The 16936-nt window shown below is 35.0% G+C and overlaps 11 protein-coding genes and 2 pseudogenes across 13 annotated transcripts, besides 9 other annotated features; 10 read left to right on the top strand and 3 right to left on the bottom strand.

Annotated features, from left to right (window-relative positions):
• Nucleotides 1–16936: part of a mobile genetic element that runs on past both edges of the window.
• Nucleotides 832–1461, top strand: TVAGG3_0816730 (uncharacterized protein; the record flags this gene model as incomplete). Its single annotated transcript, XM_051247859.1, has 1 exon — nucleotides 832–1461. The coding sequence occupies one exon, from the start codon at nucleotides 832–834 to the stop codon at nucleotides 1459–1461; it is 630 nt and encodes a 209-aa protein (XP_051083334.1).
• Nucleotides 2197–2305: a mobile genetic element.
• Nucleotides 2447–2555: a mobile genetic element.
• Nucleotides 2698–2806: a mobile genetic element.
• Nucleotides 2948–3056: a mobile genetic element.
• Nucleotides 3446–3553: a mobile genetic element.
• Nucleotides 3694–3801: a mobile genetic element.
• Nucleotides 3943–4051: a mobile genetic element.
• Nucleotides 4172–4233: a mobile genetic element.
• On the top strand, nucleotides 4348–5079 carry TVAGG3_0816640 (phage tail repeat-like family; the record flags this gene model as incomplete). The annotated part of the gene is made up of 1 exon (XM_051247858.1): nucleotides 4348–5079. One exon carries the CDS (start codon nucleotides 4348–4350, stop codon nucleotides 5077–5079), a length of 732 nt encoding a protein of 243 aa, XP_051083333.1.
• Nucleotides 5119–5741, top strand: TVAGG3_0816630 (integrase core domain containing protein family; the record flags this gene model as incomplete). The annotated part of the gene is made up of 1 exon (XM_051247857.1): nucleotides 5119–5741. A coding segment is annotated over one exon (623 nt), but the record flags the coding sequence as incomplete, so codon positions are not given.
• On the top strand, nucleotides 6443–7073 carry TVAGG3_0816620 (organellar and viral DNA polymerase type B; the record flags this gene model as incomplete). Its single annotated transcript, XM_001314381.2, has 1 exon — nucleotides 6443–7073. A coding segment is annotated over one exon (631 nt), but the record flags the coding sequence as incomplete, so codon positions are not given.
• On the top strand, nucleotides 8149–9027 carry TVAGG3_0816610 (KilA, N-terminal/APSES-type HTH, DNA-binding family; the record flags this gene model as incomplete). Its single annotated transcript, XM_001314379.1, has 1 exon — nucleotides 8149–9027. One exon carries the CDS (start codon nucleotides 8149–8151, stop codon nucleotides 9025–9027), a length of 879 nt encoding a protein of 292 aa, XP_001314398.1.
• Nucleotides 9317–9790, bottom strand: TVAGG3_0816600 (uncharacterized protein; the record flags this gene model as incomplete). The annotated part of the gene is made up of 1 exon (XM_051247856.1): nucleotides 9317–9790. One exon carries the CDS (start codon nucleotides 9788–9790, stop codon nucleotides 9317–9319), a length of 474 nt encoding a protein of 157 aa, XP_051083331.1.
• Nucleotides 9881–10797, top strand: TVAGG3_0816590 (annotated as a pseudogene). Its single transcript has one exon. A coding segment is annotated over exon 1 (917 nt).
• Nucleotides 11782–12806, top strand: TVAGG3_0816580 (organellar and viral DNA polymerase type B; the record flags this gene model as incomplete). The annotated part of the gene is made up of 1 exon (XM_051247855.1): nucleotides 11782–12806. A coding segment is annotated over one exon (1025 nt), but the record flags the coding sequence as incomplete, so codon positions are not given.
• TVAGG3_0816570 (organellar and viral DNA polymerase type B) lies at nucleotides 13093–13653 on the top strand (the record flags this gene model as incomplete). The annotated part of the gene is made up of 1 exon (XM_051247854.1): nucleotides 13093–13653. One exon carries the CDS (start codon nucleotides 13093–13095, stop codon nucleotides 13651–13653), a length of 561 nt encoding a protein of 186 aa, XP_051083329.1.
• TVAGG3_0816560 (uncharacterized protein) lies at nucleotides 13723–14277 on the bottom strand (the record flags this gene model as incomplete). Its single annotated transcript, XM_001314378.2, has 1 exon — nucleotides 13723–14277. A coding segment is annotated over one exon (555 nt), but the record flags the coding sequence as incomplete, so codon positions are not given.
• TVAGG3_0816550 (uncharacterized protein) lies at nucleotides 14596–14835 on the bottom strand (the record flags this gene model as incomplete). Its single annotated transcript, XM_001314377.1, has 1 exon — nucleotides 14596–14835. One exon carries the CDS (start codon nucleotides 14833–14835, stop codon nucleotides 14596–14598), a length of 240 nt encoding a protein of 79 aa, XP_001314396.1.
• Nucleotides 14881–15315, top strand: TVAGG3_0816540 (uncharacterized protein; the record flags this gene model as incomplete). The annotated part of the gene is made up of 1 exon (XM_001314376.2): nucleotides 14881–15315. The coding sequence occupies one exon, from the start codon at nucleotides 14881–14883 to the stop codon at nucleotides 15313–15315; it is 435 nt and encodes a 144-aa protein (XP_001314395.2).
• TVAGG3_0816530 lies at nucleotides 15343–16916 on the top strand (annotated as a pseudogene). The gene has a single exon. A coding segment is annotated over exon 1 (1574 nt).

Raw genomic sequence — 16936 nt, 5'->3', positions numbered from 1 at the left:
GTTTGTTATCTCAATAGTTTTCGTCATTTACATCCAAATAAAATAAAAAAATAAATGATATCACCACCCTCACACGTATGAAAACATAGCACAAAAATAATGTTTAGGTGAAATCGTAAGAGTTCCGGATTCAACGGTTTATACTGCTGTTCAAAACAGTTTACAAAACATTTTAGCGAATATCTTTAATTCAGAAACTACAGAAATAAAATTACCATATATAACAGATGCTAAAGAAATTAAATCAAAAACGACAACATTATTTACGTCACTTAATGATTTAATGACTTATATCATTAATATTCCTGCACCAACTACAGCATTTGATCCAAACTCGACGGTTTGCAGTGTACCTTTCATAAAGTCGCAAAGCGACCAGGGCGAAGCCCATGACAGTTCATTAATTACTTTAAGGGATTCAACAGTTAATGAATCATTAAAGGCGTCATTAATGAAAATCATTGATTTTAACTCATTCACGAATACATATAATTCATTCATTAATGTTTCATATGCTTCTAAAGAAGGTGAGCCAAAAACTATCGATAAAGCGGTGTATGAAATAAAAGCATCAACGACGAAATTGAATTCGTTAACTTTTGACGGTGATAGTTTCGTTAATGACATAACATCGGGGAAAACAATTTTAACGAAAGAATATTTAAAATCTCATGTTAGTGAGTTCGTTGAAATTGAAAAAGAAGGTGGAATTAAGTTCGATCCACTGAATTTCATTTTCAGCTTAGCGAATGCGGGTGTTAGTTTCGCTGAATGGACAACTATACAGAGTGAAATAAATGCAATATGGACGTTTTTGGGTCAAAAGCGGGAATGGGTGAGCTTGTAAATGCTGCAAGAACATTAGGTGAAACAGGAAATTTTGTAGATGGTTTTAAAAGACTTGTTTCAAATGTTTTAACAAACACAAAGAAATTATTTAGATATACCATACATAACGGACGGATTTTCGAACAGGTAGCAACAAACCCTCCGGTTATGGCTGCGTTGATGATGGTTAGAGATATAAAACCACGTAACGACGGGAACGAAGAACATGAACAACAGGATACTGGTCGGGTTATTCAAGACATTAAAAACGTGTATCCTGAAGTTATTGATTTATTTAGAGGAGTTAATGATTCAATTTCAAAACATTCTATAACCCTCGATGAAGAGAATAAATTAACAGATTATATATTCGTCATTATTGCAGAACTAATGAAGAGAATAAATGAAAAAGGAATTGGTGATATCATTAATGTCAGCGATGTAATGATGAAAAGAAATTTTGACTCATTATTTACAAAACCGAAAACAGAATATAGTCTTTATGACGTAATTACCGAATTAATGAAAAAGATTAATGATAATAAGAGTTCTGGCGGAAGAGTTGAATTAGAAGTGAATGATGTTAATGAGAAATTAGCCGAAAAAGCAGATAAAACCACGTTCATTATATAACTTCAGACGAACAGATTATAACGGACTACCATGGATATTTAACACGAAGTGATGAAGCGAAGACAAAAAATGTTAATGAAAGAAGATATAAATACATTCGTGCTAAAGGTTATGACATAAGCTGTACTGTACAGTATGATGTAGCTAAAGCACCAGAAGCATTTGGTTATACCGGTGAAATTTATGCCTCTACTTTCAATGTTAATGGTGTATTAGTTGAACCAAGATTTACTTTGAGAGTTAAGTCAAAAATAACGTTTGAAGATGCTATTAAAAGTAAAGCTGACAAAGATGAACTTGACGCAACGAACAAAGTTTTGAAATCTCATAAACACAACATCTCCGATATAAATGAACTTCAAACTTCTTTAGACAGTAAAGCCGACAAGAACCATACACATAAATCCTTCACTACTGTTAGAGCAGACGACATAATATTGAACTTTGACCTTGGTTCAAGTGCACCTTTAGAGAATCCAAGTACAAGCGTAAAAGATACACTAAACTCCTTAAATAGTAAATGTATGAACATTGAAGGTCATGTCAGAAACTTTGAAACACATGAACTACTCTTATATACGAAAAAAAGAGATCTGACATTGTGTCAGATCTCAGTAAAAGTGACATTTACATGTCAAAAAAATAGAATGAGTTTAAGTAATTAAAATTGAGGGTGAGAGTAGTATTGTATGAAATAATATCTCTCACCCTCCAATTCATCCTATGGCGCCGAAAAAATTTTGGTGAAATGCGACCACATTTCACCAAAATTTCTCGGCGCCATATAGAGAACTAGAGCCTGTGAGGTACTGATACTATCCATGTACCTCGCAGGCTCTAGTTCCAAGCCAAAATGGCTAAAAATTGCCCGCAATTGTTCACATTGCGGGCAATTTTTAGCCATTTTGGCTGGGAATTGGAGGGTGAGAGTAGTATTGTATGAAATAATATCTCTCACCCTCCAATTCATCCTATGGCGCCGAAAAAATTTTGGTGAAATGCGACTACATTTCACCAAAATTTCTCGGCGCCATATAGAGAACTAGAGCCTGTGAGGTACTGATACTATCCATGTACCTCGCAGGCTCTAGTTCCAAGCCAAAATGGCTAAAAATTGCCCGCAATTGTTCACATTGCGGGCAATTTTTAGCCATTTTTGGCTGGGAATTGGAGGGTGAGAGTAGTATTGTATGAAATAATATCTCTCACCCTCCAATTCATCCTATGGCGCCGAAAAAATTTTGGTGAAATGCGACCACATTTCACCAAAATTTCTCGGCGCCATATAGAGAACTAGAGCCTGTGAGGTACTGATACTATCCATGTACCTCGCAGGCTCTAGTTCCAAGCCAAAATGGCTAAAAATTGCCCGCAATTGTTCACATTGCGGGCAATTTTTAGCCATTTTGGCTGGGAATTGGAGGGTGAGAGTAGTATTGTATGAAATAATATCTCTCACCCTCCAATTCATCCTATGGCGCCGAAAAAATTTTGGTGAAATGCGACCACATTTCACCAAAATTTCTCGGCGCCATATAGAGAACTAGAGCCTGTGAGGTACTGATACTATCCATGTACCTCGCAGGCTCTAGTTCCAAGCCAAAATGGCTAAAAATTGCCCGCAATTGTTCACATTGCGGGCAATTTTTAGCCATTTTAGCTGGGAATTGGAGGGTGAGAGTAGTATTGTATGAAATAATATCTCTCACCCTCCAATTCATCCTATGGCGCCGAAAAAATTTTGGTGAAATGCGACCACATTTCACCAAATTTCTCGGCGCCATATAGAGAACTAGAGCCTGTGAGGTACTGATACTATCCATGTACTCGCAGGCTCTAGTTCCAAGCCAAAATGGCTAAAAATTGCCCGCAATTGTTCACATTGCGGGCAATTTTTAGCCATTTTGGCTGGGAATTGGAGGGTGAGAGTAGTATTGTATGAAATAATATCTCTCACCCTCCAATTCATCCTATGGCGCCGAAAAAATTTTGGTGAAATGCGACCACATTTCACCAAATTTCTCGGCGCCATATAGAGAACTAGAGCCTGTGAGGTACTGATACTATCCATGTACCTCGCAGGCTCTAGTTCCAAGCCAAAATGGCTAAAAATTGCCCGCAATTGTTCACATTGCGGGCAATTTTTTAGCCATTTTAGCTGGGAATTGGAGGGTGAGAGTAGTATTGTATGAAATAATATCTCTCACCCTCCAATTCATCCTATGGCGCCGAAAATTTTGGTGAAATGCGACCACATTTCACCAAATTTCTCGGCGCCATATAGAGAACTAGAGCCTGTGAGGTACTGATACTATCCATGTACCTCGCAGGCTCTAGTTCCAAGCCAAAATGGCTAAAAATTGCCCGCAATTGTTCACATTGCGGGCAATTTTTAGCCATTTTAGCTGGGAATTGGAGGGGTGAGAGTAGTATTGTATGAAATAATATCTCTCACCTCCAATTCATCCTATGGCGCCGAAAAAATTTTGGTGAAATGCGACCACATTTCACCAAAATTTCTCGGCGCCATATAGAGAACTAGAGCCTGTGAGGTACTGATACTATCCATGTACCTCGCAGGCTCTAGTTCCAAGCCAAAATGGCTAAAAATTGCCCGCAATTGTTCACATTCCCATCTTTTGTTGGTAAGACGAAGAATATGAAATAAATTATGAAGAAGATAATGATGAATAAAATATCACTTTTTATATTTTTGACACGTAAAGTTGTCACTTTTCTGTCAAACTGTTTTTATCGTTTTCGTATATAACAGAAGGAACTGGTGGGGATGCATTATATTGGAAACCTCCTAACTTTCCACAAGGTTTAACATCGGAGGAAAACATAACGACGATGAAATACATTAGATGTAGAAATGTTTATGTCATGGAGGATGAAAATAATGTTAAATTCACTGCTCAAGATTTATATGATAAGAAAGCTGACAAGAACCATACACATAAATCCTTCACTACTGTTAGAGCAGACGACATAATATTGAACTTTGACCTTGGTTCAAGTGCACCATTAGAAAATCCAAGTACAAGCGTAAAAGATACTCTTAACAATTTAGATAAGAGTTGCAGGAATACCGAAGATCATGCCAGAAACTTTGAAGCATATGAACTACCAGCAATGTTAGATAAGAAAGCTGACAAAACAGAGCTTCAAACATTAAAGACAGAAATACTTCAAACATTATATCCTATAGGTTCTATTTATACGTCAATGAACTCAACAAATCCAGCAACAGTTCTGGGTTTCGGTACGTGGGAACAGATTGTAGATAAATTCTTATACTGTGCTAGATATTCAAAGCAAACAGGAGGTTCGAAGAAAATTACTGAAGCAAACCTTCCACCGCACACTCATACAGGAACGACAAACTTTTCTGGCGACCATAGCCACTCATTAAGAGACCACCCATTATACAACTCAGAGTATGAAGCTGGCAATGACGTTTTATCTCCATCTTATAACAATGCAGCAAAAAAGACTTTTCGACCAACTGAACCAGGAGGAAATCATTCACATACTTTCACAACAAATCCAACAGGCTCGGGTGCAGATTATATGCCACCATTTGTGACTGTATTCGCATGGTATAGAGTTCAATGAACGCGCTTGAGCCTAGAATAAATCTTTAACTTTACATAAATGAGCTTGAAAGAAGTATTCGAACAACATCCATGGAGGTCATTTAAGAAATTCAATGAAGCTGCAAAGAGTTGGGGATTTACTAACAGAGCTGAAGTGAAAAGGTTCTTTGACAAAAATGTTGTACATCAAACAAAAATAAACCCTTACGACTACTTTTTACCAATTTACTCCAACACTCCTGACGCATACCAATTTGACACTCTCATTCAAAGCAGAAAAGGAGGACATAAACCATTCCTCATCTTCATAAATGTTAACACTCGTAAAGCATATGCATATCCAATGAAAAATAAAGGAACTCGTGAAGTGTTAAGAGTTTTACAAAAGTTTGTAGCAGAACATAGCCCAAGTACTTTAACATCAGACCAAGACAGTGCATACCTCAGCAATGAAATCACAGAATTTCTCATTAAGCATAACATAACTCACTACACTACTGAAGACCATAACCATAACATACTCGGCATCATAAACCGCTTCATAAGAACTCTCAGAGATTTAAATCAAGAGCGAGACTTTACCGAAGAAACAATGAAACATTTTCTCGAAGTATATAATTCCTCAACACATTCTACAACAGGACATACACCAAATTCAATGACACAACAACAAGAAGAAAAGTATATACAAAAGAAACGAAGCCAAACACAAAATATCAGAAATTCAACACAATTTACCCTCATTCCTGGTACAAAAGTTCGTGTAGTTCTTGACGACAAACCGTTGACAAAGAAACGTTTAAGGTTAAGTAGAAACTATTATATCGTAGACTCTACGCAAGGTAATGGATATCTTATAAAAGCTGCTGACGACTCCATAGCATTTTACCCTCGACATAAATTAGTTGAAAGTAGTAATGGCAAACTTGCTGAAACCATTGACGAAGCAAAGCGAGGAGTGGTTATTGAAATACTTGGCTACAACACAAACGATGACACTTATAAAGTAAGATATGAAGGAGGCGTTGAAGATGTTATACCATCTAAGAACTTGAGAGAGTCAAAGCCAACTCATCTGGGACCATTAGAGCGGGAGTACTGGAAAGACAAAAATATGCCAGAAAGAATAAGAAAATTCTTCTAAACTTTTTCATTAGATGTAAATCAGACATGAATGAGAACAGTCATGGAATTATTAATGTTTTCATAAATTTACACCAAAAATAATGTTTATGTTAGAATGTTAGATCTAACACGTTTTCTAACCACTTTTCTAACATGGTCTAAAACTCTCGAAAATCATGAATTTTTGACATTTCCTTATGAAAGAAAAATAACGCTAATTTTTTTCTAAGAAAAATTTTTATCTTGTATGTAAAGATATGATTTCAACAATCGGCACAACAACAATTCAAACTACAGCACCAAACTCGTTAGTCATGAATCCAACATCTATGTTAGTAGAGATGAAAAGCTTCATTCCTTCTTCATATACTTTCGAAACAAAAATCCAGAAGATAAAGCAAGAACTTTTAACAAGTAATTTAGACTGTAGTGCGAAAGATGAAACAAATGAACAGTATCTTTATGAAATGCAGGACATTATTGACCATTTACCCAAATTGCCTGAAATCCAACAACAAAAACTAACTATTCCTGAATTCGACGAAATTGAAGTCAAAACAACTGACTCAGTAGAAATAAAGAAGTTCATACGTAAAGTAAATTATGAATTCCTTGGTTTTCATTGCAACCATAAAGTTATGGACAAAGATTGCGACATGGTTTATAAGAATGTTTCTGACATATATAAATCTGAAGAATTTAAGACCTACGATAACTTTGTTTCATTAGTTGCTGAATGTGTTTGGGAAATAAGAGATAAAGATAGAAGAGGCAAAGTATGGAACGAACAACTAAGACCCGCTATGTTTGAGATGAAGAGAGCAATTGACGCCTTAGTTGTTTTAGCAGGTCAAATTTCAATGTATAACGCAAAAATGAACCCGCAATGTTCAAAATGTAAGGCAGCGATGAGGAAATATAACTACTCGTCAAAGAGATAGAAAGAATGAGAAACGACTATGCAGATTTAAAGAAAGAAGTAGAAAAGCCAGCAGAAGATAAAATGGACATGTTAGCATTTCTGAACAAAAATTATCCAACTGCTGACGATTTCCTTCTATCTGATCAAGAAGAAATATAAAGAAACCTTCGGCATTGTTAAAACATTCGATGTACTAAAAGAAGAAATAGAAGCTACAAAACTGTTTAAAGTCATGAACCATCGCAACATATACCATGTAAAACGCTTGTAAATAGTTATGTTAGAAAAGAGGTTAGAAAACGTGTTAGATCTAACATGCTAACATAAACATTATTTTTGCTGAATTCAGCACAAAATTCTGAGTAAAATGACATATGGCACGTGTCAAACCGTTGAGTTTTCACAAATTTTTAAAAATTGCTGCGGAAAGTTCGTCAAAAAAGTGAAGGTTCCCGACGGTTTCAAACCGCCATACTTTACATGAAGATAGTTTACAATGTCAACTAAATATCATGTACGATAGAAACGGTTATGTAAAGTTTACATTTTGTAAAGTTTTGTCCTGATTCAAGACAAGTCTTGTATTTTTTCAGAACAAGTCTTGTATTTTTTCAGAACAAGTCTTGTATTTTTTCAAGACAAATCTTGTCCTGATTCAGAACAAGTCTTGCACTTTTTCAGGAAATCCTATCGTCTAACTTTACAAATGTCACTTTTTCGACATGATTGCATTTTGGTCGGGGAACAACTTTCTCCCATTTTGTCACTTTTTTCTATCGTCGTGTTTTGTCACTTTTCCCTCAGGGTGTGTGTCAGAAAATATCCAAAATCTTTATAGCCTCGTATCTCCTTCAATTCTTGACGGCTTGACATGTATGACACACCATTCAATTCAGAATTATGTGCTGAATCTTATGACCTTCATTTGTTCGTGACTTCTTTTCACATATGTAACCCTGAATTTTTAACATTTCTTTAACACAGAAAAATAATGTTAGTTTTATTTTTATTTATTTTTTTATTTTGTATGTAAAGACAGTAATGTCAACATTAGAGAACACAACAACAGTTATAGTCCATGAAGCCATAAATGAAGAATACGAGTGGGTTCAGTTTAACAAACAACTCCGTCTCATTCGTTCGGTCAAAGACGATATGTACCAAATGCAAAGTATTTTGACAGCATGTTTTGCTCCAGACACTAAACACGCAGACGACTGGTTCAAAAACCAAAGCACACAAGAACTTTTGAGTGAAGCACAGCGAGACCGACTTCCTTCGGGGTCGCCTAAAACTCATGAAAACAGTGAAATTTCTCTAGACCGACTTTTATCGGTCTTGCATAAAACACATGAAAATCGTAAAAATTTGCCAATAAATTTAAGAGGTTGGTATGTACATAGACTTCTTGTAAATGCTGTTGCAATGTGGGCTTCTCCTCGTTATGCATGGCATGTTTACAGACTTCTTGACGAAATTCATAGACAAGAACGTGGAGAGATGGAAAAGAAACTTCAAGCAAAAGATGAAGTCATTGAATCCAAAGACAAAAGCATACAGAAAAGAATACCACGTTCGGTACCAAAAGGAAAGGAAAAGAGTTATAAGTATATGATATATACTGAAGAGTTGGAGAAAGAAGAAGATAGAGATATGGTTATGTTGCATTTAGTCAGAAGAAACAACAAAAGCTTTTATGACCTTGCTAAGATTTACAAATCTGACAGAAACTGGTTCTATCGTGAAAACTTACCGATTTCAATGACACCGAATGAGCAAATAAAGGAAATTGTCAAAAATACTCTTCCTCAAACACACTATGACATCAAAGGTTGCACAATACTTACATTCAAAGAAGACTTAACATTACTGAAGGAAAAAATAACAGAATATTTCGATAACTTCAAAGAGGAAGAATAAAAAAATCTAAGCTAATTTTATTTTTTTTATAAAATTTTATCTCATATGAAAGAACATGAATTTAGAATATTCGGAACTCATGACAGAAGAAGAGAACGAACAACATGTAAAAGATTATGCAAAATTTCTGAAGACATACAAAGCATTTAAACAATATCTAAATGCTTCTAAAGATTATGCAAAATTTCTGAAGGTATATAAAGCTTATGAAAAAGCGTATGAAAAGTTTATACATTGGGGAATTGTTGTAAAATATCGATATGAAGACTAACCAAAAATATATTTTTGCTTAAATGACGTCAGGGTCAATTTCTTCAACCATTTCACTTCCTTCGTCAATGTCAATAGAAGCTTCTTCAACCTTTGGTAAGAACTTTTGTATAACATCTTTGTTCGTTATTGTTTTCAGAGATGAAGAATAATATTTCACATTTGTTTCACCCTTCTTATATTCTTTCTGTTCGGAAAGATTCATAGCAATACTGAAGAAGTCAATATTAGAGTTCTTTATAACAGTATAATGAGTATCTTTGACATTCACGAAGAAACTCTTTTGTTTCAAAACTACTGCTAACTCTTGTGAAGTATAACGTTTGCGGTCAATGACAATAGCTAATGGTCTGACATACTGACCAAACTTAGATTCTTTCACAAACTTCTTGTTAAAGATAACATTGACGTTTGAAGCATTATTGAACTCATTCTTGATGACAGTAGCGAGAGCATTGTATGAAAAGAACTTGCAATCTTGCATGTGTTTCATTAAAATAAAAATATTAAATTATTTTGAAAAATAACTTAAAAAAATCTAATCTAATTTTTTCAAAAATATTTTTTTTATTTCCTACTAAAGATGTATCGGAAGTTGTCTAAGTTAGAACACTCGGAAATAAAACAACTTCTTACAGAAGCTAACATAGAAGTAGCAAAACATTACACAACAAACAAAAAGGCACTCGCTGACATCCTCAATGACTATAATGGTGAAATAACTTATGATAGAATTCATGAGTTCATAAAGCCGCAACGCGGCGAGGACGAAGTCCATGCAAGAGCATTTCCTTTAAATGACGTTGCTATTGACTTATATCATAGACGTTCAATACCTCATGAAGTAAGAAGAGAAATGTTTGACATAACAAATGCAAACGTTGGTGAAACAAGAAGAAGAGACGACACACTGAAACAACAGAGAAGAGAGATGTTTAAAAGTGCTATAGAACAAGTTCGCAAAGCTAACGATGTCATTCGTTCCATTGACGACAAACCAAAAGAAGGTGAGAGATGGTTAAAGAAAGATGAAGAGAATAGGAAGAGAAATGTGAAGTCAGGCAATAGACTCATTGACTTTAACATCGAAGCTTTAGATGAACCAAACAGAGACTACTTACACAAACATTTTGGTAAGGTTTTCATGAGACTCTTAGAGAAAATTAAAATAAACTCCAACAGAGATGGATGGTATGTTATAAACTTGGTGGAAAGTATGAATGTTCTACGTTAAACCTCAATAATATTGGAACATTACTACATCAGCTCTTGAAGGAGAACTTTATATCAGAGATAGAAGCAAATGCTGCAGGTATTGTTGAAATGCACTATGACTTCTTCTTGACAAACATAAAGAATCTTACGAAATAAAGATGTATGATTTAACAGAATATGAAGGCTTAACGATGTCAGATGTAAAGAAAGGCAAACCAAAAAAGAGACCATATAGAGATGAAAGCACACTGACAAATGACCAGAAAGCCATTTTGGAAGCTCTTAAGCAAACAGGAAACCCAGCACTTATAGAAAGCTTTTGGAAAGATAATGGTGAAAAGAAGTTTTATAAGAAGAGAAGCGGTCAGTTCTGGAAGTATCTTTGCATTACCTATAAATCTTGAACGCTACCAAATCTTCAATGAACTGAACAAAAGAACTGCAACACTTATGACAGAGGACAATTGTTTCGTTTATGCTTGCATTCAGGCTGGAGTAAATGAAGAAACTATTGACCACATGAGAGAAGTCATTCGTGTTAGAGACTTTCCTCAAAGTAAAGTACAAGAAATTTCTGACGCAACAGGTATAGCATTTAATGTTACCATTGGTTATTTCAATGACTCAAGACATAATGAAATAAAGAGATATATACCAAAAGAATGCGAAACTGTTAGAACTATTGACTTACTTCTTGTTGAAGACCACTACATGCTAAATGAAAGACTTCCAATGACAACATATTTCATTCGAAACTATAAGAAATCTTCAAAGTGTGGTGGAATGAACATTGAGAAACAGATGAAGATTTATACAAAGAGAGAAGATAAATATGTAGTTCGTTATGATAGAACAACACCGTTATGGGATGTTATGAAAACATTGTGGGAGTGCAAATATTTCGAACCTATTTCTTATGGAGAACTTTTCACATATACTACTGACTTATATAAACAGAACCTTGCACCATTTAAAGATTTGACATATGCTCCAAAGTATTGTGTACAACTGAAGAAGAAAGCAGAGTCAAAAGAAGTAAATAAAGCTAAATGTAAATTCATACCTGAGCACGTTTTCTTTGCTGACTTTGAGTGTAGTACGGATGGCTTTCATAAAGCTTTTAACATCTGTTATGACAGTGAAGATGGTTCAGTTAGTGAAAGTATTTGGGGTCAAAACTGTGCAACAGAATTTTTGGAAAGACTTCCTGACAAGAGTTTAATATATTTCCATAACCTCAGTTATGACATAAACTTCATCTTAAGACACATGACAGAAGTGAAAGGAACTCCCATCATTAAAGGTTCACGAACAATGCAAATAACTGGTTTATATAAAGGACGGGCAATTATTATAAAAGACTCTTACAGTGTTATAAATAAGAAGCTTAAACTATTTCCTGCTATGTTTAACTTACAAACAGGACCGAAAGAAGTATTTCCATATAACTACTACAGCAGTGTTTTGTTAGCAAATGACAACAGAACTGGTGTCATTTCTGAAGCATGTAAGTTTATCCATGATGCAGATACATTTATGAAGAACATAGATTCCATCAAAGGTTGCAGAATAGATGAAAACCACTTCGACTTAGAAAAATATAGCACGTTTTACTGCAAACAAGATGTAAGAATTTTAAGAGAAGGTTTTGTAAAGTTCCGCAATGACTTATTGAAAGAGTTTGATTTAAACGTTTATGACTACGTTAGTATTTGTTCTATTGCTAACAAATTGTTTGAGAACAGAGTATACTTCCCGAATGGAAATCTTTATGACCTCTCAAATAAACCAAGAGAATTTATTTCGAGATGCATTCAAGGTGGAAGATGTATGTTGTCAGATAACATGAAACAAAAGAGCAAAAAGAAACTCATTGCTGACTTCGACACTGTTTCATTATATCCTTCAGCTATAGCAAGACTTTATACTTTAGAAGGTATTCCAAAAGTATTGAAGGAAGAAATGTTAAGCACAGAGTATCTCATGAGACATTTATTCGATGACGACCAAAAGGAACCCATTGGTGAAAAGTTTATGTCTGGCTTCTTTGTTCTCATTAAGATAACAGAGATTGGTATACCCAGACACTTTCATTTAATAGTTTGCGACCCTGAACTAAATCCAGAACTTAACGTTCCAAGAAGTTCAAACACTTGCTGTCTCATGTATGTTGACCATATAACATTACAAGACCTCATAAAATATCAAGGTGTCAAATGTGAAGTGTTGCAAGGATACTATTACGATGGAAACAGAGATATGAGAATAAGAGATGAAGTAAAGAAGTTGTTTGAGTTAAGGTTAAAGTATAAGAAAGAAGAAAACCCCTTACAAGAAATTATAAAACTCATTCTGAACAGCATTTATGGCAAAACTATTCTATCTCCTATTGAGTCAAAAATAACCATAGTAGATGACAAAGATGCTATAAGATATGCTATAAGAAATTACAACCATATAGTGAAGTTCGAAGGTTTGGATGGTTCAGATAAAACTATTTTCAAGCTAACGAAAAGCATTTGCAGACACTTTAACTTCTGTCCACTTGGTGTTAATATTCTGTCTATGTCAAAACGTATTATGAATGAAGTATTCTGTACTGCAGAGGACATGGGACTTCAAATCTTTTACCAGGATACCGACAGTATGCACTTATATAATGAAGACATCCCAAAGCTTGCAGCAGAGTTTAAGAAGAGATATGGTCGCGAACTTATAGGAAAGAACCTTGGTCAATTTCATAGCGACTTTGCAGAAATAACACCTGGAAAACAAAGTTTAGCTTATAAAAGTATTTTCTGTGGAAAGAAGACCTACATAGACTTACTCACTAACGATTTAAATGAAGTTGCATTTCACTGCAGAATGAAAGGCGTGAAGCAAGATGTTATTGCTTTAACCGCTAATGAAATGTTTCCTGAAGCTATACAATGCTATTACAATGAAGATAAGAACATTCACATACCTGTTGGAACATATGACAAAGACTCTGAGTTCAGTTTAATGAAACTTTACAAAGCACTTCATGATGGTCAAGAGATTGCATTCGACTTATGTAAGTCATGTCAACCTTGCTTTGCTGAAAAGTTCAACTTTTCAATAACGACTAAAACAAGCTTTATTCGTAAGTTGAAGTTCTGAGGTCATTTATTTTTGTCAGCAATGAGGTCATTCGTGATAAAAATAAAGCTAGCGTAGATTTTACAATACTGCGATGGTAGAGTTTAAGAGTTGTGCTTCAATGTAGAGACAGTCCTTCCCATCTGGAGGCAAGAACACTGGACATTTATGGTCATGAGTGGAGTACATGTCTATCCAAAACTCACGATTGAAGCCAGTTAATTTATAGTATTTAGGGTTAGGAAGTGGTGAAGTTCTTGTATGACCAATGAACTCATTTTCAACGCCTTTGGCTATATTAGAGTAAAGTATTGCTTGCTTTCTATCCCAAATGCCAGGTGTTACAATCTTTGAAAATTCATTTTTCCTCGGAAGCATTGCATCATAATTGAAAACATTCTTAAAATCATCACTTGGTTCGGAGATTTGAAATCTTATACGTAATGGATTTTCTTTCTTTTTAGCGACTTCATTGAATGGTGAGAATACAATGAATTGACAGTCATGAGTTCCATCTTCATTTTCATTAAATTCATAATGAAAGTCTATAAGTTGTGGCTGACTACCTTCTTCTTTCAGTTGTGCAAGAAACTCACGTAAAGGCTGTAAAGTTTGTACTTCAATATTGAACTTTTTCTCGAACATTTCATTAAATGAAATCATACATTGCAACAATGTTGTATCGTCTTTAAAGTATTTGTATATGTGAATGTTTTGGGCGCTTAAAGACTGTTCGTCATTTTCTATCTCGACTTGAAGTATAAAGTCAACCTTTCTGAAAGCACGTGTTATATACATAGATGTTATGCCAATGTACTTCTCTTCATTTATGTTCACAATCCAGTCTGTTGGAAACTTAAACGTTACTCTGTTCCCCTTTATTTTGACGTCAGGGTTTTCACTACTGAACGCAACAGATAAAGGTATTTGTCTATACATTTAGTTTGGATAAAAATAAACCATTTACTCTTTCTTTGCTTCAGCTTCTTCTCTAGCTTTCTTCGCCAGCAAACGTGGGTTCTTTTGTCTTCCAGCAGCTAATGCAGCAAGTTGTTTTTCACTAAGTTTTCTCTTTGGTCTCTCTGGCTTTTGTTCTTGTTTTTGTTCCTTCAGTTCGGATAAAATTTGCTCACGAATTTCTTTCTTCAATGCTTCAACATCTATGACACCTTGGGTCTTGTCCGTAGGGCTTGTCTGAGTCATTTGACTGCAGATAAAAAACTAAATTAAAACTTTAACCGATGTAAAATGAGCTTGTCAAAATCAGAGCGAGAGTCTATTATATTAAATGACGCAAGAGGAATACAACATCCTTTCTATTACGTAAGTCAGAGTAAAGATGGTAAAATATATGTAAGAAAAAGAAAGGTACCATTAGCGAATACAGAGAGCGACAACATTAAGGTGCATGGCAAGGGCGAAGCCCACGAAGCCCATATAAAACCTTCTGTACAAACTGAGCCACCAAAAGAACAAGAAGAAAAGAAGCCAGATGTACTTTCAATAACGAACCAAGAGCTTATTGCAAAGTTCGTGAATTTCATTGAAAAGCAAACCGAGTCAAAGAACCCTGACCCACCAGTGAAAGAAGTTGAGACAAAAGAGAATGTACAGTTCATTGAAAATGTCAAGAAACAACTTCCACCACGAATACCAAGAAGAAGAGTGAGAATAATGAAGTAAATAGATATTTTTATCTGAAGTAAATACATGCAGAACGAACAGCTAAACGAATTTACTCCAGCAGAGCATATTCATCAGATTCGCTCATATTTCGATATCATAGACAATGCAGTTCAAATTGGTGACACTAATAGAAAATATTCTGACGCAAAGATTCCATCACAACCTGGAACTGCTAAAGATAACACATGGGTAACATTCAATCTCTCACCTCCTGGTGAAAATATGTTGGACCTTTACAATACATTCATTACGTATAAAATGGAAGGTCAATTTATTGCAGATAAAGAAATTGGTTCAGGTTCCAATAAAACAAACCACCAGGATTTTGGATTGGTTTCGATGACGCTTTCTATGCAGTTGCTGGATATCAAATCCTTGCAAATGGTCGTATCGTATATTCTCAAGACAACGCAAGAGAAGAAGCATATATAACTTCAAACTCACAAACTACCGAACAAATAAAGAAAGTAGATGTTTTCTCAAAGACTCGACATGAAGATGTATGGAGTCATTCGGGAACATGCAGAACAGGACAAATTGTTAGTGGTCCAATTACAGCAGGAAAATCATTTGATTTTAAGCTTCGTTTAAGAATTCCTGTTAGAAGATTCCTTCCATTAGAAGCTATTCGATTTATTCCAGCTTTTGCAGGAAACATTCAGCTTAAAGTAAAGTTCAGTAGCGACGCCTTACAATGCACATCTATATCTGTAAATGATATCATTGCTTTCAATCCAACTCTTAAAGTTGCATTTGCTTCAGATTCAAATCCACCGACAAATAAATTTGTTCCATGGAATGAACCATTCACTATGATAACGAAGGCAGTAGAAGCTAGTGGAACAGTTACTATTACAACTGTAACCCAGCAACTATTTCGAACAAAGATGGATTTTAATGAATGTTTCATTCATCCAAAGTCATTCTCTTTAGACCCTAACATTTATACAGAACTTGTAGAACATTATACAAACGAGGCTTTATGTTTTCCTGTTAAAGTTATGGATTGGATTCCTATGGACGGTTCATTCTCAAAGAATACAGATAGTTCAAGTGCAACATTTACAGCAGCTTATACGCCTATTAATGTTAAAAGTATTTGGGCACTATTTAGAAAGAAAGACAACTATTATGTTAATTTTGAGAACCCTAAGTTTAAATATCTTCAGCTTTCCATGGGAGCTTATGGAAATATGCCTGCAGAACCTGAAAAATCATATGGACCTGTATTTTATGAAATGGTTGCGAACGCCTGCAATACAAACAATGATATGATAGGATTTAATGAAGATGTTATGAGGTCATTGGTGGATGATGGTAGTGTGGAACATAAATGGGATAGCTATGACAACACACATTTCTTATGTGGTTTTCCAACAGAAGTGGACTTTTGCTTCCAGCAAGGTCAAACATCTACTGCTCCAATAACATACAAATTGTCTGTTAAAGGACCTATTGAACTAGCAACTGAAAATGTACCAAAGCCACTTATTGGATTTATGAGGGATTGTTGCTTTGCAATACAAGTAAGACAGTCAGGCATACCAATAATAAGACTTGACGACTATAACTTAGCAGCTGACGACGGTGAGGAATAAAGGATGAACGTTTATTTTTA

The sequence above is a fragment of the Trichomonas vaginalis genome, chromosome VI (genome assembly GCF_026262505.1).
Source record: "Trichomonas vaginalis G3 chromosome VI, whole genome shotgun sequence".
Classification (NCBI taxonomy): domain Eukaryota; phylum Parabasalia; order Trichomonadida; family Trichomonadidae; genus Trichomonas; species Trichomonas vaginalis.
The sequence above is the reverse complement of the archived record's forward strand: the minus strand, read 5'-3'. Positions and strand labels throughout refer to the sequence as shown.